Raw genomic sequence first — 22,607 nt, forward strand, 5'->3', positions numbered from 1 at the left:
ATTTGTGTGCACAATTACGGTGATTGCATAGCCCGGCTGTGTACAAAGGATTACGGAGCAGCGGCGCGGCGGAGTCGCGGGCACAAGTGCTTCATTTACATGCAGTCATGGTAATGGGGAAAACACAACTCGGAGCGTGTTTGAAAATCAGACCCCGAGAGTACCCTTCATTCAAAGTGCTTTTTAAACACTAGCAAACTAAACTTCTCAAATACAGCTGTGTGCAGCTCGGGCTGTGAACCGGTGGAGCTTTACAGCAGTATTTTTTTTTTTCTTTCCCCGATTTGAATCCGCCCATCTTCGCATGACAAAGTTTGAGTTTGAGTCAGACTCGGCCGAGCCCAAATCTGCATGTCAGCCTTCTGAATTTCCCATGTTCTCATTTAAACTGTGCAGATTCACACAGTCCTGATACTCTCGATATTAATCAAGTTTGCTCAAAACCGCTCCCCCTCCCCAGCACGAGGTACGCTGCGTAGGCAAGCGCTGCCCAGGCAGCAGAGAGCTTGCAGGCCGCTTTTCAAGTGCGATTCATCCCCAAGAAATGAGGTTCCAGGGGTTCGAACTTCTGACGCGTTTATTTAAGCATAGTACGGCTGCATGGACTTGGGCAGAGCGCAAATCTCTGTAGCCCGGTCTGGTGCTCACTTGCAGCTGAGCGGGAGCTGGCCTCCAAACATCCCCTTCCCACCCTCTCCTCCAGCCTAATGCATTTACCTCCTCTTTTCCATCAAAATATTTCATAACGTAAATCTCCCGCTGGAAATCATAATAAAGAAGTTTAAACAAATGACTTGCATATTTCCTAACTGCTTCTGCCTTGCTCTGGGCTTTAATTGTAGGAGGGACTAGGAGGAAATTGCTCTGCGGCGATGACATGAACAGATTTTTTTCTTTCTTTGAATGATGGCATTTTCAACTTTTAATCCCTTTCATCAGAAACTGGGTGAAAATCATAGTCCTAAACAATAATGAAAATAAAATTTCCATCTCTTGACAGAGAAGAGAAATTGTTTATAGTAAATGTGCCTTTCAGCCTTCCCTCACGCCTTCTCCCAAAAGGGCTGATTAGGATGTAATAATTGGGGATGATAGCAGGAGGAAGACGACAATTCCATTTAATTAAAGATAATTTATTTTACTTTAACTTGGTGATGTCCCACATGGATAAGAGTAGATTTAGCAGATAGATTTATTAATGGGTACTGACATCTCTGCTGACATAAAAAGCAAACATTTTCTTTCCTCATTGTTTTTATTGTGTCTCGGCACCTGAAGCCGCTGTCACCCCACTTCCCGCCGTTCCCGGAGATGAAGACACTTCCGCAGAGGGCACAGCTCCTCGTTCGTTACCCGAGATGGGTCTGAGGCACTGGGTTTGGATCAGGACCCACCTCTTCCTAAAAATCAAACCGCAGGAAGGCGGAATCCAGTCTGGGCTCCTTTCTGCTCGTCACTAAAACCTTCATTTCCACTTGAGTTGGTTGAGCATCCAGTTATCCTGGAGTTTGCCGGTTCACGCAGAGTACTGGGCGAAATCCCGGCTTCTTGGGAGGGCGTGCAGGGGGTGCATCCACCTCTCTGCTGCCACTGGTGCAGGGATGGGCTGGAGCACAGGGCACCTGATGGTAGGCTTGGCGTCCTAGCCGGTAGTAGAGGAGTTTATAGCCGATTTCCTGGGGATGCTCCATCAGCCTTAGTCCTAAACGGGGGTATTTCCATCCCTGGCGCTCTCCGGTGAAGCACGGTTTCCTTTGGGTTGTCCCAGTCCCTCCCAGTGCGCCCAGCTCAGCCTGCACCCGCTTTGGTCCCCTCTTTCCCCGCTGATGAACATCACAGCCCCGCGATCAGCAGAGCTGATTGACACCCACCGTGAGGGTGCACCACCGGGTGTACAACCCACCGCTGTCAGGAGCTTGTGTCAGGACTTCAGGCAAACAGATAAGGTCTAATTAATGACTGTATATGCTTTAAATTATTTGATCACACTGTGCTAGGTAGATAATGACCAGAAACGCTGGAAGATTGCAAAATTAAGGCTCTTTTCTTGCGGAGAGATTTGAGAGGAAAATATGGGCAGATGTCTGATGCATTCACTGTCTCTGCATGTATTTGTAAACAGAGCATAGAAAATGAAAAACCCCCAATACAAAATGGTTCTCAATAAAAAACGAAGTTAGAAAGCAGATCCCAAAAGAAGGAAAATGCATGAAATAGTCCTTCTCCTTTTCTCTGTCTCTTCTGGGAACTCCTTTACTAAAAAAATAAAAGCTTAAAAACATGCTATCTTATGTGAAATGTGAATTAGAATTCACGTATGGAAACTGTCCCTGGAACTCAGCCAAGTGGCACCTTTGTTCTTTTCATTGTCACTTATTTCCATTTTCCCACTATTTTTCCTCTGCTCCCTCTTTATTGCTTTTTGGAGGTCTGGTTCTGCCTTGCTGAGCATCTGCAACTGTTGAAATCCTGGTAACTGCAGGATTTAATTTTGTCCCATCTCTCCGGTCACACCCCTGGCTCTTTGTCCTTTCTGCCTACCCATTCCCTCTCGATTTTGCTCTTTTGCTTCTCCTGGACATGTCTCCTGCTCATCTCCGTTGCCCTCTGCATCCTCGGGGTCCTTCCCTGAGCCCTGCCGCAGCGAGGCCGATCTAGCCAGTGCTCGCCGTGAGGGTTGCGTGTTCACCTAAATCAGGTAAGTTAGCCAACCCTTTCCCTCCACTCTTGAGTCGCCAGCTCCTCATCGGCTTTCATGGAGTCAGCGTCTCCAAAACCTATAGTTTTCTCGTTTCTCCACAGCCTCTGTTGCATCTTCTGTGCTGGCATGTCTTTCCGTCCCTTCACCCATGCATTCTCCGAATGCCGGCAGGGCTGGTGACGGCAGGCTCGTGTCTCGGAGGAGCACGACCAGAGTCATGCTCAAGCCTGGAGTGCTGTCAGGGCAGGTCTCTGGTTCTTAAAGCCTCCCCTGCTCCAGTCCCTGTGACCTGGCGGAGGCTGATCCTCCCGTGCTCACATCCGTGTGACCTGGTGGCTAAAAAAAGAAAAAAAAAAGCCCCAGATGGCAAAGCCATGCCCAGCTGCATGTCACTCAGCTGTGCCGAAGGTTTTGTGTCTGACACTGCTCTTTGATTCTGCCCGTCTTGGCTGGTCTCACTGCTGGTGGTGCCAGGCATCCCCCTTTGCTTTGTCCCTTCTGTAATACACTCTTAAAAACATCGAGGTCTTTCTGCTGTGCCCATCGCTATGGCCCATTGCTACTTAGTTATTAAATCTCCCTCTCTATGGATTTTTCTCTTACTTTTCTTTCTGCTTTGCTTTCCTCTCTTTGTTCCTCGTCCCTGGGGCTTCATCTTGCTGTAGGTGGCCATCTCCCAGTCTCTCCTTAGCCACTCTGTGGTGTTCTCCTTTTCTTGCTCCTCTCGCTCTTCCTTTTCTTTCCCTAATGCCTATTGGAAACGGTTGTGCTTTGGTGGGACAGTTTGGTGAGCTCTGCCTCCTGGTTGTCTGGGATCCCAGAAGAACCATGTCATGTTAGAGCAGAATTCACCTGCGGTTCCTGGCCCAGCTGCGGGTGCTGGCGTTTGCTCTTGCACTGCTTTGCAAGTGCTCTGGGAGAGCTGCGTGATAAAGACAAATGGCAGAAAGGAATCAGAGTCTGAATAGAAAATCTCCGGGTCTATTTATGTTATTGTTGCTTTTTTAGAGTGTGTATTACTGCACAGGGATGACATCATGTTGTAATTTTTTTTTTCTCTAATTTAGTTGACCCCTTTTTAACTTTGGGCGTTCACGAGATGCAGTATTCAGCAGTCCCATCTGGAAGACATTTTAACTGAACAGGATCTGCAGACTTAGAGGATCATATAGGGTGGGATAAGGAAAAAAAGTCAGGCAGCTAATGTTTAGGGTATGCTGAGCGTAGGGCAGCTCTTTGTGTGAGCAGTGATTCCTGGTGGGAGCGGAACAACCAGTGCGCAGCAAATAGGTGGTTTGGTCCAGATTTCAGCGTTTCACCTCAAAACGAGCTGTGGTTTGTAAAGCTGGCACTTTGTAGTGGCTTTTGAGTCGACGTCAGTCTTTGCAAGTTCCTACTCAATGGCATTTGTGCGAGTGAGAGGAAACCCAGGGCCCGGCGGGGCAGCGGCGTGCTCGGTCGGTGGCTGTGCTGCAGCGGGAGGGAACCGAGACGTCTCGCATACGCTGGGCCAGTTCCACACGAAACCCACGCTTGTGGGAGCCCGGTGCAGGGAGCACATCCATGCCAACGCCCCTGGTGCAAAGCCTTCACTGAGAGGCATGGGGTTGCAGTCAATGAGCCGCCCTCAGCGAGGGCCTGATAAATTTTTTTTTAATAAACGTGAGCAGCAGGAGAGATAATCACGGGACTAAACCTGCTGCAAAACCTGCAGCCCGGAGTCGGGGTTTTCGGTGCACGGCACACGGTGCGTGCTGGAGAACCGGCGTCAATTAAAGGACGCGGCACAAGATGCGATGCAGAGGCGATGGAGGAATGTGTGTGTGTGTGACCAGTCTCACACCTGCGCTCACTTTCGGCAGCACCAACCAACCTTTGTCATTAACCCCGGACAGCCCCCTGCCCCTCCGCGGGCCCCGCCGCCGTGGCTGCGGCGCTGGGGGCGGCGTGCCGTACAGGTGGTTACCCTGGCTATGTACACTTGTTTTTCACGGTGCACCGTGCACTTAACGGCTCAGCGGGACCTGCAATTTCATACCTCTCACGGGGCCGGGGGGTGGTTTGCATGTGCTTTTCTGCGTTGGGGCTCATATGGTCTCAATTACCATTTGATGGCAACGCCAGGCCCGAGGCCTTTCGCGTGTTTGTCCTGTGAGAAAGATCTGGAAGAGCCGACATCTGGTTTTGATTGCTGCAATTGCAGGTTGATAGAATAAATGCAGGGTGAGGTGGGTGGGTTTTCCTTCCGGCCCCTTCCAGGCCGGGCTGGTAATGTGCTTCACTGGCGGGGCTGCTCTTTTCATCAGCGCCCGCCGCCCCCGCGCCCCGCTCCTCTTCCTTTCCCCCCACTCACCCGCAGCAACATGTGGCCGAAATTAGGGACCTGCGGTTTGAAAAGTGCCCTTCTGCTGGAAACCTGGAACAGGTCAGCCCACAGAAAGGGGGGTCTGCTGCTCACGCGTATTAAAGTGCAGAATTTTTTTTTTTTTTTTTTTTAAACTAAAAGCTGGGGAAATTCATCCCTAGCCTGGCAGAGCAGTCGCTGGTCTGATGGCAGAGCTGCGAGGAGTGAGGACAGCAGCTGAGTGTGTCCCTCAAGTGGTTGTAAAGGAGGGAATAGTGATTTTTTTTTTTTTTTTTTTTTTAAATATTTAATGTTTTTAGTGTTGCTGGTGCGAGCGTTCCCCTCTGCGTGCTCTGGCTGGGGACCCTGCTGCTGCCCAGGGCAGCGCCGTCCTCGGCACGCACCTGTCTGCCAGGGTTTCACGTTCAGCCCGGTGCAGGTGGGGAGTTCCCGGGCTGCAGAGGCACCGAGCAGCCTCGCCTGGGGAGGCGGCTGTGGGCAGCCCTGGTCGTAGGAGTGTGAAACGGGTTGTGACCAAGAAAGTTGTAATACCTGAGAGCGCAAATGGCAGCGGTCGGTCCTTGGCTCGCGTGTGTTCAGTCCGGTTAGCGGAAGCCAACCGGTACCACCAAGGAGGAGGTTGGTGGGAAGAGGCAGCGTCGCGTGGACGGTGCAGCAGGCTCAGAGAGACTCCTGCAACGAGCGCTGTCTGCTTGGCCAGGTACTCGCTTAAAAGAGTTTTTCCCTCCGTGCAAAGCTGACATCTGCTAATGCAGAGCAGCTTGTTCCAGCGAGCAGGTTTATTCCTTCTGACAGCTCTGATAGCCAGTACGCTTTGCCATTTGGTAATGCACTTATAATTTAATAGATGTTCTCTTTGAGATCTTAATTTTAAAGGAGTTTCACCATGTATTTTAAAGTCTCTGGACTGCTGATTGATGGGTTTATTCTCTTCACAAATGTTTCCTTATAGTGGGTACCTCTTTAAGTGGATTGCTCCGTGTACGGAAATACGCTGCTCTCAATCACGATTGTGTTTTACAGCCTGTGTTTTACGTTTGTGCCGTGCGTGTCAGGCAACAGATTTTTCCTAATTGCACCTTGGGTGTGAAGGCCGGGATGGGGCTGCCCGAGCCCCGTTGCGCCGACGCGGCCATCGCACCGGAGGGATGCCCTCTTGTCCAGCCTGCCTCGCGCAGAGCATCTCAAGAGCAGGAAATGGAGACGCATTTCGATTTTGAGGGGAAATTTAAATCTTCTGGCAATGGTATAGCCAGTGCCCGAGAGTGGAGGAGAGGCGGAGGGAGTTGAGGAGAAGAGCCAAGACGGAAGGGGAAAAGGCAATCTCTCGCATCTCCTTGCTCGGGCTGGGTTTCCAAACACCTGCAGCCAGCTGCCCCCAGCCAGCCTGATGGAGAGCGGCTGCGGTGGGTCGGGGGGACAGCCCGCCCCGCAGTGCCTCAATGCTGGGGACATCTCCTGGCACTTGGCAAGTACACACATCCCCGCTGGCAATGTCTGCGAGGGGCAGCCGCATCCCTGACCCATGGAGCTGGGGTTTCTCCCCCCCAGCCCCTGCCAGCACCAACCAGTACACCTCTGGTTCTTTCAATAGCTAATATTATGACATTAATAGGCGTTTCCAAGGCCATTTATCCTTTATTTGACAGATGCCGGATCCCCAAGGCTTGAGCATGGCGCTGTGGGCAGAGAGCAAGTGCGTGGTCCATCCAGCCCGCGAGCATCCAGGGATGCTCAGCTTGGCTTGGCCGGAGGCGCTGGGGCAGCGCCGGCTGCATCGGCAGCTCTGCTGACCAAGTCTCCCGAACACTGAAAAACGAAAGATGTTGGAAACGTGTTTCCAGGACAGCGAGCTTTCCGAAGAATTGAAGAAGAAAAGGTGTTTGGAACTTGCAGGCAGGCTCCCAAAAATGGCAACAATGTGATAATTTTTTCATCATGTCATATTACAGAATGGCGTGTTTTTCCCAGATCATTATTCATCATCTCTTCAAACCTCCCAGCATGAGTCAGAGTGATTTTCTAAATTCAGGCTCTCTTTTAAGAATATTAACATCTTTAAATCTATAATATATTTTCTGTCAAATCAGAAAGTCACTTGTACACATCTGTGGTTTACTCTTTTGCCTTTCTGTAGACAGCATATTACCATTTTTACCAGTGCCGTAAATTTAACCCGTTTTACTTTTGCTATTCTGGATCAAGTTATTGGGTTGTTTTCTTTATCAACACTTACTCATGATAATTTATGTCTCTGTTTAAATGGGGGTATCGGTGCAATTCCTTCTTTGTAAAACTGTCTGGCAAACATTTTTGGACAGATCATTAATGTGATTAAATAATACACTTCTTGCTTTTTTTTAAACATTGCTTTGTGGAAGAATGACAAAAAGACAGGGGCCAGTCAGAATATTGTTCATCCAGCTAATCATCTCCTACACTCTCTTTATTGCCTGTTGGAAATACTGCAGTCCCAGTGATACAGAGGGAAACAAATCTGGAGACTTCTGCACATTTTAACATGAGAGGAGTTTCCATGTGTGCTCTTAGCTAATGTCGTGATAACACGAGAATCCCACTGTGATAAAAATCTGAAAATAATGAATATTTATGTTGAAAGAGTGACACGTCTTCAGGAAATACACGATTTTTTAAAAAAGCTACCCTATATGTCCTCAAATTCTTCCTATGACTGAGCCTGTCACAGCAAAATTAGTTAACTTGCTTCAGCCCAGTGGCTTTCACTGCGTGAAAACTCAGCTGTAAAACCAGCAGAAGAATAAATCAAGTATCTGTCTTTAGTGAGGAAGAGTTACACCCAGTTACACGACGCTTTGTAAGCTGGCATTTATTTTGGCTATTTTCCCCGTCATTTCATGACCGCCAGCCTCCATCCGCCCTCCCCTGCTCCTCCTGGTGCTTTGCTTTCCTTCCCTTCCCGACCTCCAAGCTGACCTGCGTGCCCAGGAGAGCCCCGGCTGGCGTGTGCCAAAGCCTTCATTCAGCATTTTATACAACTGCCGAGAACAGTAGAAAGCGTCACCAAAAGTGTTTGACCCAGACTGAATTGCCACCTTGTCCTGGCGCGTCTCCTGTCGCTAACAGGGGCGATGGATTGCAGCTGCAGGCAGGTGAGACCCGAAGGCGGCGCCCTGCCTCCGCACCGGCATCCCCTGCCAGCGCCACGGCTTCAACCGCCAGCCGCCGCCATGGTTTTCTGTGAATTCATTGAAGTGCTGGCTGTACCAGTTTTGGCTCTTTCTGAAGCGCGTTCCTACTGAGCCCTGTCGGCGTGGCGAGCAGCGCCGGCGCGGGGGCAGTTGCAGCTCAGGCACCCGCCTTGGAGACTCTGGCCCCGCAGCTTTACGGTTCAGTTCGACAACAAGCAACGAAGCGAAGCAAACTCATAAATTAGGGAATAAGTGAGCAAGAGGCGTAAAATCCATGCTCGTTTTCTTTACAGTGCGTATGGGGAGCTGTTAGACCTTTATAACTCGCGCTCTGCAGGTACTGCAGAATGCTGAGGTGCAAAGCCAAATTTCCGTCAGCGGGAGGGGGCCCTTTCCGGGTGTAATTTTGGTTGAGCTGGAGTCATGTCTGAAAGCAGTTAGGCTGGACGGCTGCAGGAATATAGAAAAAACCAGGCGTTGGGTCAAGATGGACGTATATCGTCGTGAGCAGGAGGGCTGGGCTGCGCAGGGAGCCTGTGTGCGGGAGAGGGGGCCGAGAAGGGACTGTCCCTGCCCTGGGGCAGGGGAGGGAGAGGTGACAATCGTTCCTAAAATAGCGGGAGTGATCACAGGGGACGTGGGAGGGTTTTTCTTCGTCTCTTTCCAGGCCAGGGCCAGTCTCGTTTTTCCCAGGTAGCCGCTCTTACCGCGCCGTAGTTGGGATGCGCTGGAATCATTGCCTCACTGATGAGGTCACCCGCTAGGTGTTCACCTCTCCCTTGGGAAACCTCCCCGGTAGTCAGGACGCTTTGTGGGATACCTGTCAAACAAGCGCAAGGGAAGAGAGCTGTAACTGCGTCTGACCTTCTCACTGTGCAAGTTAAAAACACATAGTTGTGACTGTTTTTCCTCTGAAGCGCGCATCAGACTTTTATGCAAGCCTGGTAACCTCGAGCGCAACAAGTAGGGGACAACTAGGATCTACTGAGACAAGAGCAAGATGTGGTCACCTCTGGGTAGGGGGGCGATTGCTCTCAAAAGTCGGTGGCACGGGCATCCCATGTCCAGCCAGGGTGGTGCTGGAGGGGTGGGGCAGGGCGGGGCAGGTGCCACCCTTCCCAGGAGACCCTCCCCGCTCCACGGGTGCAGCCCAGAGAGAAAACCCTGTGCCAGGCGGCGGCGCGCACCAAGCCCCGAGCTGTTAAATATATCATGATATAGCAGAGTAGAGAAATTACTGCACATGAAATACCGTGGCGCAGTGAAGCTGTTCTTTAAAGGCACCCGTTACACCTCTGTAAGACGTGTCAGAGCAGCGCAGCTGCTCTGCGATCAGCGTGCACGCCGCTTTGTTTGAAAGTGCAAGAAGTGCCCGATGCATGTTTTATTAAAGCGCCGGCATAGCCAGCATGCTGCCTTTGATGTCCTTGCTGCTTTCCAACCTGTGTGCTCGCTTCCTCTCTGGGCACTGGGTATGTTCGAGCACCCTTTTTTTTCCCCTACCTGTCCATCTTTAATCTTTCATCCTTAAAGCTGGCATTCAGATACCTTTTTCTGAAAAGCTCTGCAATTTCTGTAGCGTTGTTCTCTGATAACTGCAGAACTTGTATGAAGCATTTTTGAAGCCGGTGCGGGAGCAGCAGTGGGAGAGAGCAGGGCTGGGAAGGGGTGTCTGGGGGAGGCATCCCCTTACCCTCCCGCTGACCAGAGAGGGGAGGTTTGGGCTGACTGATGCCTCCCACAGCTCTCCTTCATCCCATCTCTCAGGATTTTCAAAAAGCCTCTTGCCTGCGTCCGCAACCTCCCCTCCCTTAGCTGAATTACAGCACTCGTCTTTGCAAGATGCAGAGGGGCTGAGGTCAAGAGGGACTTTCCCCCCGGCCCCAGGTTGAAACCATCACCAACGTCCCATGCCAGCTTGCTTTCTGCATCACTCAGCATCCTAAAGGGAGAGCTGATCTGAAAACAGCGATGCTGAAGGTGCTAATATTAGAGGTGACACTTTGGGCTGTCACAGCTCGCAGCTGGTGCCTGCCCTTACCGATGGGTGCAGGGACCGATCCTGGGGTGGCGGGACCCTCCAGTCCCTCGCTGTCGTGGCGGAGGCTGGGATGGCGGTGCCCACCGAGAGCACATGGCAGCCCTGCTCCAAAATCGGAGCCCGGCAGGGCATAGCATGCCCAAGAGCCGGGTGCCCCTGTCTGGCCAGGGTCAGCCCTGCCCGCCCTCGTGCAGGCAGGCAGCAGGGTTTGGCTATTACTTGTTATGTATTTGCACCTTTGATGCAGTTAAATGCTGACACACGAGTAGAACGTTCACTCCTATGATTCCAGTGTCATGGCAGTTGGCAGTGATTGCATCCCACCCGGTGTCTCCCGCTCAGCGGCGCAGGCTGTTGGCTTCACTGTGGGTTGGTTTGGCCAGTTGGGTGAAGAGCTACGTTACCTCTTGTTTTACCCATCCAAATAGTCCTCAGGCTTTCCTGGGGCTCGCTCCTGGCTGCTGCCGCACCACAGGCGGTGGGGCATTTCTCCTTCTCCTGGGTGCCCAATGCTGAGCACCCCAAACCCACGTCGGCCTCGACTGAGGCATAAGGCACTGTATTAAGAAAAAAGACTTTGCTTTGATTTGTAACGTTGGCCCTGTCTGTGCGGGTGACATTTAGGTTCATGAAGCCAGGGGAGCTGCCGTGCCACCCGGGGAGGCAATGCCGGGATGCCTGGCTCCATCCCACCGCCCTGCTCCTCACTCGGGCGCTGGGAGCCCCGAGGCGTGCGGGAAAGTTACTCAGCATCCCGCAGCCCTCGGCCTTTTGCCCCCTGGTTTTTGGTTTTGGGTGGTTTGGTTTTTATTTTTTTTTTTTTTAATGAGACCTTTGCTCCCCTTGCCCTGGCTGGGGGATGCCAGCGGAGGAGGGCCGGGCGCTCTTCCCAGCCCCGCCGGCGGCCGTGCTTCGCTGGTGGATTTCTCTTGCCTTTCGCTGTGACCTGCGAACGTCGGAGCAGGCGCTCTGCCAATTTTGTGATCTGCTGCCTGCTTCAAAATGGAGGCAGGAAGGTATCCATTTTCATCAAGGAGATGACAGTGCTTCAGTCTTCCTGACCATCTGGAGAGAGGCACCTCCAGCGCAGAAACAAAGCGCGGAGGAATATAGAGAGCATATAGGCAGGGGGAATAAATTGCACTGTAAACAACAAATTACGCTTATCAGCCCGGACTGGTTTTGGGGGATTTTTTTGGTTTTGTTTTGTTTTTAAATGCTGTCCTGGTTGAGCTAAACTAAAGCAAGAAATACAACAGATATTTTCTAAAAGGCAAGTTGCAGAAAGCTCTGGTGTATTAGTAAACAAATATAAGTAAATGAGTGTTTTGGCACACGTACTAAGCTTATTGCACAGACAAATATAATAAGTCCTAAGAAAGGAGGAGGTTTTTCCCCTGATGTGTACATATGCTGTGTTGGTGGTCTTGTTTAGATCCAGGTTTTTAATCGTCCTTTCAAGCTTCTCTGGAAAAAGCTCGATCCATGGGAATTTAATATCCCAAGATATGTTTGTAATTTTCAGCGTTCTTGATAATGCTATTTTTCTAGATTTCATTTTTTTTTAGTTTGGGAAATAAAGGGTTTTTTACTTCCTTGCAGTGCTGTCAGTTTTGTTCTTAAGTGGGTAAAGTGTGTATGCTTTCATACGAAAAAATCAGCATTGTTTCAAGTTCCTGTTTATTTTAAGCTCCGTAATGCTCTAGGAGGAACATATGTACATCTGTTTGTTCATTTTATTTACAGAAATACATAGTTTGACAAATACCTTGCAAATATCCTTGTTTAAAGCTGGAAAATGTCAGGCTGGAGTTTCTTTTGAAGCTTAAAATTTATTTTCCAGTCACACGTATACTGAGGTTTTTGTGTTCTGAGAGAAGAATTATGTGGTGTTGTGAACTGATTTATACTGAGCAAGGTAAAAACTCAATATTTCTTTCCTGCTTCCTGCTAAAGGCATACTAAATTAGTCTTTTTTCCTTAGGTTTATGCCCCGTCAGCAAGCACTGCCGACTACAATAGGGATTCACCAGGTTATCCATCCTCAAAACCAGCAGCCAGCACTTTTCCTAGCTCCTTCTTCATGCAAGGTAAGACGCTGCTTTCAAAAGGAAATCTGTTTTGCATACATTTTCTGTGTTTGTATTTTGGTTTATATGTAGTCAAGACGCGCTGGAATATCATCTTGTGGTCTGTAACATTACCATTAAAATGAAGACCTGTACGTCTTCATTTGACCATTATGCCTCTGAACATCTTGTTTTGATCCTGCAGTGAAGCAGCATAACGAATAACTTGCCAGCCTCTTATCACTTGAGGCTCTTGAAGCATTTTTTTTCCAGCATGTGCCTGTGCACGTATATTATGCATATACTAAATGCACACAAATTTGTGCATGTACTTTGTGCATTGTTGTTTTACATTAATGAGAAAGTTTTTGTCTTACGTGAAGTATACGGTGCTACAAGTATGTCTATTTGCATGCATGTGGAGTTAGAACAACCTTTTTAAAATGAAGCCATTTCTCTCGTTTGAGGATGGGTTAATAGTTTTCATGTATTCATTGCTACCATGTCGTATTTCTCACAATGATTACGTGCAAGTATAATGAAATTCGGTATAACTTAGTAAATAAGATTCCTAGAGTTTGGAAAGATCCACACACAATTAGGGTGCTCATCTTTTGCCACATTTAGGATAAAATAATTGGGTTTTAAACACTTCTACATATACTCTGCTTTAGGCTAAGTAAAGGGTAAGTAAACCTGTTTAATTCAGCGGGACTGCTAGGCTAAAGTATTTGCAGGGCAAGGGATTGGCTTTTATTCTATGCACATATATATACGCTTTCCAATTCCCACCCTTAGGGAAAAAAGAAAACAACCCACTTTTGTGTCCCCACCACCTGAAGGTCATGGGCACTGCTCAGCGTCCCCGGGGATGGCTCAGCTCCCTGTCGTGGGGTGACCGGGCCGTCTCCTGTGGAGCTCCGCCACGTCTCCGGCTCTTCGTTCGAGGATGCGCGTGTCTGGGTTTCCGTTAGGCAGCTGCCGCGGGAGGACGAGCTGGCTGCCTGCGAAGGAGCGGCAGCAGGCAGGACCGGCAGGGATGCGGGCAGGAAGGACCACTGCACCCTCCCGCCCCGGGTCCGGGGCTCGAGCGCTGCAAGGAGGGGTTCTGCTGGTCCTCCGCCAGCTCTGGTGGGTCCTCGTGGGAGGGAAGAGGACATCGTTTAAAGCACTGACCCCGTTGGTCGCCTCCTGCGGTGGGGGATCTGCATCTGGGCCATTTCCTGAGCAGTGGGAAGTATAGACCATGACTGAAAAGAAAACGGTGCTCTTGGCTTAAAACGTGAATAAATACCGCCCAAAGAGCAACCTGCTATGAAACTCCTATAGAGCTATAAAGCCGGGGATTAATAGGCTTCTAATGAAATCAAACATTTACCCTTTGTAGTGCTTAGCCATTCTGCGTTTTTAAATGTTATCTTCTCGCAGATTCATATTGAAGACATAAATCTGAGTTAAATGACTGTTCAAACAGCCATGGGAAGGTGATGCTGGAAGTGCTGCTGCTGCCAGGGTGTTTGAAGTGTATAAATAAGGCAGGGCTGTAGGTGAGACATAATAATTTTCTATTAGACCAACTCCTGTAGTTTGGAAAAGCCAACAACTTTTCCAGCCCACGTGCCCGTCTTTCAGGCCTGCTGATCATTATGGAAAAGTTACCTTCTTTTTCTTTTTTTTGTTAACGCATTGGCATTCTCCCAGTAGAAAATACATTTCACTGCATTATTATAATTCCATTTCAGCATGTCTAGTTAAATGCAAAATACGCAACCAACTATTTTACTTGTTAAAACTTGGGGAGCCCTTTTTATACTCTTCAGTGCGCATTGTACCTCGGCGGTGAACTGGCCTGAAGGATGAACGCTGTGCTTAGGAGATGCAGAGACGCAAGCTGTGAAACCCCTAAAAGGAGAAACCATACAAGTGGTGCTACTGTCTTTTTAAAGAAACAAACAAAAAGCAACAACAAAACAACACGGAAAACTTTCTGGATGTGGAAACATTCAAAGTTCAGGAATTCTCTGATCATTTACCAAGTTGAGGCTTCCCCAAAGCTCGTTAGCCTGTCCTCGTTCTGTAGGCTTCAGTGTATTTTTGTTTCAGTGTTCAGACTTTTGTCTCTGATGAAATTTGTTATAACGGAGTTTATGTGCTTGAGTTTATGGTACCAGAGCAGGCATAAAGCAGCAGGAAACTTTCAAGCCTAAGTGATGTGACTGTAATGAAGCATTGCAGGATGACACGAGCATTCACCGTTGCTCAGTTCAGCTTCATTTTTATTAAAGTACGTTGCTTTATGCTAAAGCGGCATAGCGCTGTAGCCCCGTTGGGGTCATCAGGATGGAGTCCGCAGAGGCACAAAGCCGGCGGTTCTGCAGGGTCTGGTGCCGGCGGCCAGCGGTGTTCCCCTCCTGTGTTACAGATGGCCATCACAGCAGCGACCCGTGGAGCTCCTCCAGCGGGATGAACCAGCCCGGGTACGGGGGCATGCTGGGCAACTCTTCTCACATCCCCCAGTCCAGCAGCTACTGCAGCCTGCACCCGCACGACCGCTTGGTAAGGCACGGGCACGGGGGGGGGGGGGTGTGCACGGCGGGAGGGGCACGGCTTGCGCTGGGCAGCGGTCGGCACATCGCACCTACCCGCTCACGGCACGGACACGTCTTCACGTTTGCGCCGCTAAAACGTTCTCCGTGCACCGTTGCGTGTTCCCAACTCTGCAAAAACGAGTTTGAGAAATCTCGGCAGCCTTTGCCTCAGGGGTTTTAGTCAGGCTCTGCTGGGGGAAGGAAGGTTTCAAGCTGAAGGGTAGCACGGGCTGGGAAAGTCTCGGGAGTGGAGGTGGCTGCCTCTGCCTTTGGAAGGGTGGTGATGAGGTCCTGCCACAGCTTCACCCTGTGTGCAGTACGTGTTTCCACTGAAGGTCACCACCTCTGTACAGAACCTCTCCTGCTGCAACTGAGAAGCGAAAAGAGGAGAAAAAAATTATCTCGCAGACTGTTCTGTTCCTTCAGCCGAAGTTGCAAGAAGAGGGTTGAGCCCACGTTTGTACCCTCTGCTGGTCTGGTGGCCGCCAGCCTGGCGATGAGCTGCCCACGCCTCTGCTTTTCGGTGTTTATAATTTATGGCGGTCAGTGTCCTTTACTGGTCTGATTCTATAGATAACTACCTAGCATCAATTTTCTGCTTTAAAAAAGGGAGGTTTTTAATTTTCTCCGGTACATCCTGATCTCTCGCAGGAGGAAGTTGCTGGGACCGATTCCATCTATTGTATTGGAATAGAACAAAAGTGGAATTAAATCTGATCTGAGTGCAGCTTAGGAGATATTCTCCTAATATCACGGCTGAATTGATTATGTAGAAGTAACACTGGATTGCATCAATTCAGGTTTTTTTGGTTTTGTTTTGCTTTTAAGTAAGAGGCAAAGAAACGAACAGACAGCTAAAGTGAAGTAGTTTTTCTCAAAATGTGTGCAGCATTACAAGTAATGTTCTTCTATTCTGTACCTCTGCTTTTCATTCTTGGAAGACCGTTAAAAAGGAGGAGTAATGAGGAGTACTGGTTTTAAGGGAGGAAGGAGTCCGTTGCTGTAAAGTCTTGCAGAACCATCTATTGGGGAGTAAGAAGAATTAAACTCACTCTTGCAAACTGAAAATTAATTTGCAAAACAAATCTTTGAAGTCTCACATTTAATGAGGTTAGCACACTGCTATGGAAAATTAATAGGAAGTCAAAAGCAAAAGAAATTGCCTCAAAAACTGCTTAATCATGTCCTTATAAAAGGCATAATTAAGGCACTAAGCAAACTTAACGTTGCTCTGAAGTGACAAGCATATATAATAAAAATTGAGCATAACTTTTAAAACCCAATTTAATCTAATTTGTTACCTGCACTGGTACTCATTCATCAGAATTAGGTGGCTTTTCATGGTACCGGCTCAGGGTAGAGGTGAGACAGCTGAGTGCCTTCATGGGGCAAGTCTGCAAACATTTTTGCATTTAAGTTTATGTCGATTCTGAATTTCTTGGTTTTGTAACATGGAGGGGTTTTTATGAAGAGTTAAAATATTTCTGCAATGTAAATTGGGTAGGGATATTCCACCTGAACTCCCCAGAGTGTTTTTCTATGTAGGTATTACTATTTTTATCCTAAATTTCCAAGATAGTGAGGACCGCTGATACCAGTTTGAGTTGCAGGTGTTCAGTGCCGACGATGCTCATATTAATCATTTATTATGTATGCCTGGACTGGCAGAGCCTTCTGTATTTTAGGTATCACTGGGACAGAAGGTAGGCAGTGATACTTTAAATAAACTCTGCATAATTTCTGCTGGAGCATCAGTGAGAGGTCAGCTGCAGCATCCATGAGTGGTCAGCTTGTCGAGGAAAGTTTGAGTGATTTCAGTTCAGTTCCCTGCAAATGTCCTTAACTTCTCAGTGCCCTGTAGAGAAAATGCATATAGCAAAAGAAAGAAAGAAAAGCTGTTGTTTATTATTTTTACTTTCTCAGGCATAGCAGTGATTTTCTAAATAGATGCATTGAATACAGAGAATGGTTCTCCACTAAACTATATTCAGCTCCCATGTTTTTCCTAAAATGTTTGGCAATAGTGGTTTGACGTCTCCCCCTGAGAAATGAGAAAATCCCAAACCAGCACTTCGATACGTGTCATGGAACAGCCGTTTAGCGGGGAGATGGAATCACTCCTGTTCGGACCATTGCCTAAGCGCTCCTCGTTTGCTCGTTTCTCCATCGCAGGAGAAATCTGCTCAGCTGTGCCATTTCAGCCAGTTGGGTTTGGGGCTGAAGCCCTGGAGCGGTTTACAATGAGTCAAAGCCTGAAAATGTTATTCAGACCTCAGTCAGAGTTGATGGTCGTTTTTCCATGGATAAGAAAAATAGGTTTGGGCTATGTTGTTTACATTCTTTGAGATAACTTTCAAGTATTCAGTTACTTGGCACTTAATTGCAAGAAAGCCTGCAACAGTAATTAAATAGTACAAATGAAGGGAAGGATGTTTTCAGCCAGCTTACGCTGAACCACCTAGGGAGGCAGAAGACACAGAGATGATCTTGCAATAACCTCAGTGCCTTGATCCTGGGCCAGGTACTGCCATGTGTCTCCAGCTACACATGTTTCTAAGGAGGCTTTGTATCAGAGTCTCCAAAACCTAGAGGTCTTCTGCAGGACCTCTTCTCTGCAGGGGGGCAACGCTGGGATAGAGATAAAAGCTGGGCATGTTCTAGGACCTGTCTGCACACAGTGTCTTACACTGATCAAGAAAAGACTTCAGCAGTGACAAACGGCACTAATGTAAGCCAGGTTTATAGTCATGCAAATTCAGCAAAACACTAGACCGCAGCAATGTTGTGTCACAGTAAGGAAGGTTTGTGTTGATCCAGCCATATAGCTACCAAAGTCTTCTGTGTGCTGCCCAGACGCTTGTCCCACACTTCTTTGGAGAACTTGATCCGTCGCATTTTCGACCGTCTGTCGCACAGGCGCTGCAATGGGAGGGCAAATTGATCCAGTTGATTACCTGGGGTGCCGATGTGTTTCCTTATGGCACGTTCTGTAATACCAGCCACCCACGTCTTGTAGTCAGATCTTGTTCTTAATGTCAAAAGCAGCGTGGGGTTTCTACCACTTCTGTTGGAAGGCTTCTCCTCCAGCCAATAGCTGTCCCTGTCAGAAAGGTTTGCTTGATACATCACCTAACTTGTCTTTTTAATTTTTTCTCATTACGTCTCTATGGTACTGTCATGAGTTACGAGCCTTCCACTGTGGATATTTATCCGTATCAGATAGGTGTATGTGGTGTCTCCTCCAGAAGATGACAAGTTAGGACAAGTTTAGGACGGGAGGAAATGGCCTCAAGTTGCGCCAGGGGAGGGTTAGATTGGACATGAGGAAAAATGTCTTTACTGAAAGAGTGGTTAAACATTGGAACAGGCTGCCCAGGGAAGTGGTGGAGTCCCCATCCCTGGAGGTATTTAAAAGACGTGTAGATGCGGTGCTTAGGGACGTGGTTTAGTGGGCATGGGGGTGTTGGGTTGACGGTTGGACTCGATGATCTTAGAGGTCTTTTCCAACCTTAATGATTCTATGATTCTAAGTTAGGGTAGAAAAATATGCTCCCTGCTTAGTCTTAGGGCAGCATTCTGCTTTTCTCAGTTGGGTGAAGTACGGCAGCGCTTGGGACTGGGGCAATATAAGCAGCCTGCTGCCTTCCATGTTCTCGACAGTTAAAATATTTCCTCTTTTTTATCCTTTTTGCCACAGAGCTACCCATCACACTCCTCAGCAGACATCAATTCCAGTCTTCCTCCGATGTCCACCTTCCACCGCAGTGGCACAAATCATTACAGCGCATCTTCTTGCACACCCCCTGCCAACGGGACGGACAGTATCATGGGTGAGTTGAGGTCGGGCACTGCGGCTGCCGCCCGAGGCTCTCCCTTTCCCTCCTGTCTCCACTCTCCTCTGCTTCAGTGCACTGTGCTAGCGCCAAAGACCTGAAATCAGGGTGGAGGGTTATTTGATGGTATATCCCGGTGTGCGGAAGGACTAGCTTCTTAGTTCAGCAGGTGCAGAAAGATAGCAAGAATTTCATGGAAATAAGTACATCATAGTTGACCTTTGCCTCCTTTGCTTATGCATTTTACTACTACTACTTCTTTTTGTGAATTAAATATAATCACAGCAAAGCGCTTTGCTTCAAAGTTTGTATGGAAGACATTGTACCAGCTAAGTGCCTGGTCCCGCTGGTTTTGAAGTCTGGTTTTATTGTCTTTAGTGATTTAATTGCCTGCAGTGCCGTGTGAGGTGATACTTCTGTATCACGACATTCATCCCCTTCAGTTCTTTGCTAGGCTTCCACAGGGTGTGGGGGAAGCGGCGGTGGCGGCTTGTCCATGTAAGGAAGAGAGCTGCCTCTGACGTCGCTGAGGGTGACTCTGTAAATTAAGAGCATGCCTCTGTATACTTAAATATTTGGCAAATACCGGTTCATACTTAAGTACAGGAAATAAAAAAATATTGCTTCGCCTATATCTCAAAGAGCAAATAAAGCTAATTAAATAATGGGTAAATAGGGAACACATCGCTGGACACATGTTTTGGATTACACACGTGATTCTTTATTGAATGACTGCGAGCAGGACTAATGCAGTAAGAATGGAGGGTGGGTTCAAACATTAACACATGGGCATCATATTGTTCAGGGTCTCTGAACAAAGAAGAAACTAAATACAGTCCCTTCTTAATTTGTCACTGTCTGAGAAAAACGTATCCCATTTCAGGATAGCATTTCTGTGCTCAATCTTGCCATTCCATTGAGAGTTCTTCCTTTACAATGTGTCACTGCTTCTGTGTCCGTGACATAGGAAAATCACTCGCTCTTTCTCCCTCAAAAGAAGTCTAATAGAGTCAAATTTAATTCAGCCGTCTTTACACCAGTTATGCAGCAGCCTTACAGATAACATTTAGGGACGCAAAAATCTCGCAGAGGGACGTAAACAGGTAGGAGTGCGAATGCAGCCTCCTGCCCTGTGCCTCAGGGAGCCACCCAGAAAAGTGCCTAAATTTCCCATGTAAAAAATGCATCCGGATTTTCACCTGGATTCATCTCCTGAAAAACCCAGTGTGTGAATCAGAAGAGCAACAATACAAATACGCAGATTTTTTTTAGCAGCTGTAAATATTCAACAAGTAGTACTGTTGAGCTGTGTCTGAACTGAGGGCTGCAAAAGTATTTCTTGGATCTCAGTGCAAGTCCTATTCTCCTCCTAAACCAGTGAACCTCCCCTGAAGTCTGGGCACACGCCGTCTTGTCCCTGATTTTCCTGAGAAAGCCGTTGGAGCTGGCCCAGCCGGGAGGCGATGTGCCTCCATCCTGGTCCCCGAGGGCGTTGGCGTAGCCCCGCCGTGCCATCCCCGCCTGGGGACACAGACCACAGTGAGCAGGGCTCGGGCAGATGAGCTGCGTTCCCTGATGGTCGTGCAGCTTTGAAAGACAGGAGGGAGAGAATCCTTTCAAGGGACTACAGGGCGGCATTGGCAGTGGTTAATTTTATGCTAAGCATTAGCTTTTTATTTTCAAAGGTCTGAAGCGGTGCAATGTTTAGGCAACCAGTTATTGAGATAGAGCGCCTTTAGCATACGCCGTACGAGTCTTTCGTATCCGTCTGATGCATGTATTAATCCCGCTTGCTGCTTTCACTTCTAATGACATGTTGTTTGTGTGACATTATGCACTGTGACATGCAGCTTTTCCAGGAGAAACATTATGTGCATTTCCCCTTGAGGCACTGGTTTCACAGTAATTTTATTACCAGAGCAGTCACATAATACTGCACTGTATATTTTACAAGTATGTTAAGCTTCCAGTTACAGGAGGGTGGTGAACTGTCACGCAGTATGAGAAGAATATGACTTTTATCCAGCAATGTCACTTCCTCATAATTTGGGAAGATCATCAGCTGTGAATACCGAGATGGTGCAAGTTTTTCCACTCTTCTTAACATAGAAACATAATTTCCAGTCTGCTGTTTCAGAAAGCGCTATTCCATCAGAACAGCGTGAGTTTGTACTAGAATTTAAACTATAAAAAGTCTGGCTGGAATTCTCTAATAGAAGGCTCCAGCCTATCGGTTACACGAGATGCTTTGCTAGATATAATTGTACTCGCTGAGATACAGATTCCTGGAATTTTATTCAATAATCTAAGATTTACAATCAGAATCCCACCAGAAGGATGTGAAAAGGCTGTACTTCATCATTCTGTCCCTTTGCCTTCCAGTGCAGAATCGTTCTTCGCAGAAGCATGCTGAGAAAGTTTTAGGAGATTAACTGTAACAATAAACACGCTCTTCAACAGAGTTAGAATCAATCCATCAAAAGGTTGCAATCTTTCACGATGTCTTCAGTACATTAATAGTCTTGTGAGTGGGGGAATAGCTCACAAGTAAAAGCGACAGCTTTTGCGGTGCATTTTCAAGTCCTGTTTTACAATCCTGTTCCCAAGTTATCTTTGTCTTCTGCATCACGCCAAAATTTGCTGATGCTTCGTGTCAGTGGAGACCTGCCCTTCTCAAGTGGGGAAGCCAGCGTTCAGGCTCACGTCTGTGTAGTTGTATTCTCTAATAATAAGTGCATTTAGACCGGTTTGAGGAAATAAGACTAGCAGAGGTAGATGAGAAATGCCTTACTGCTTCAGACGGGTGGTCCGTCTAGTTAGCATTCAGTGGCAAAATGTAATCCTGGCCATTTCTGCAGCTCCTGCCCTTTGCACTGCCCCAGCACCCAGGACTGTCACGATAGTGAGGTTGGAGGGGACATCCCTGCCTGGTTCTTCAAGCACCTATTTATGGACCTGTTGCCCATGCGGTTGTCTAATCCCCTTTGAACCTGCTGAGGCTGTCTGCTTGCACGGCTTCCCCTGGCTGCACGCTCGCTACCTGCTGTGTGGAGGTGGACTTCCCTTACCTGTTTTAATTTCTTTTCCTGGAAGTTTCATTGAGTATTCCCTTGCTCTTGCCTCAAACCTTTGTCCATCATCAATTAATTAATTAATTAAACCTTTCTTTAAGTCTGGATTTGGCTACTTGGTTCTATTAAAGCCCAGTGCAGAGATGTCTTGGATAAACTGTGCCCTTCCAGGTTTGGGGGAGTTTCATGGCGTTCCTTGCGCTAAGTTGTTCAGGGTTTTGCATAAGAACTTGAAAATATCTGTCCTTGTTCAGACCCACAGCTCATCTATGCAATGGTCCTATCTCCGGCAAAGACTCTAAGGATTTCTTTGGGAGGAATAGAAAAACAAAGCAAACATGTATGATATTTTCCCAGTCGTTCCAGGGCTGGGTGCAGCGCTGAGTATTTAGGAAGCTTGAGTTCATTCTTCTCCATGAAGTGACCCAGCCTTTCCTGGAGGCTTGGTCTGGCACAGTGACGTTACGCGTTTGTGAAATGGTGCTCCTCCTCTTTCATTTTGACTCTGCTCCCTCAAGACCTGTTGTGGTCCCCCCTCCTTCTCATGCTGCCGTAAGGACCAGATGATAGCCTTTCTGCCCTGCTGTTTGGGCTTATGTAGCCTGCGTCATACCCCGCTGTAGTGGTCCCTTTTCCAAGCTGGAGAATCCATATTTATCGAGTTCGTCCTCTAAAGGAACCACCCTCTGCTTTATCTGACTTCACTTCTGTTCTGTAGACCTTGATGCTCTTTCTTGATGGACTTACCAGATCTTTGCTCTGTATCCAA

The 22,607-nt window shown here is 48.1% G+C and overlaps 1 protein-coding gene across 18 annotated transcripts in view; it reads left to right on the forward strand.

The window, feature by feature from the left end:
* LOC143171885 (transcription factor 4) overlaps positions 1–22,607 on the forward strand; it is a 244,185-nt gene that overhangs the window by 189,918 nt on the left and 31,660 nt on the right. For all 18 annotated transcript variants that reach the window (XM_076361027.1, XM_076361023.1, XM_076361029.1 and 15 more), the window contains 3 exons: positions 12,262–12,367; positions 14,769–14,902; positions 18,632–18,764. In XM_076361027.1, the coding sequence (XP_076217142.1) occupies positions 12,262–12,367; positions 14,769–14,902; positions 18,632–18,764 (373 nt within the window). The remainder of the gene's footprint in view (positions 1–12,261; positions 12,368–14,768; positions 14,903–18,631; positions 18,765–22,607) is intronic.

Source organism: Aptenodytes patagonicus, chromosome W, assembly GCF_965638725.1.
Source record: "Aptenodytes patagonicus chromosome W, bAptPat1.pri.cur, whole genome shotgun sequence".
Classification (NCBI taxonomy): Eukaryota; Metazoa; Chordata; class Aves; order Sphenisciformes; family Spheniscidae; genus Aptenodytes; species Aptenodytes patagonicus.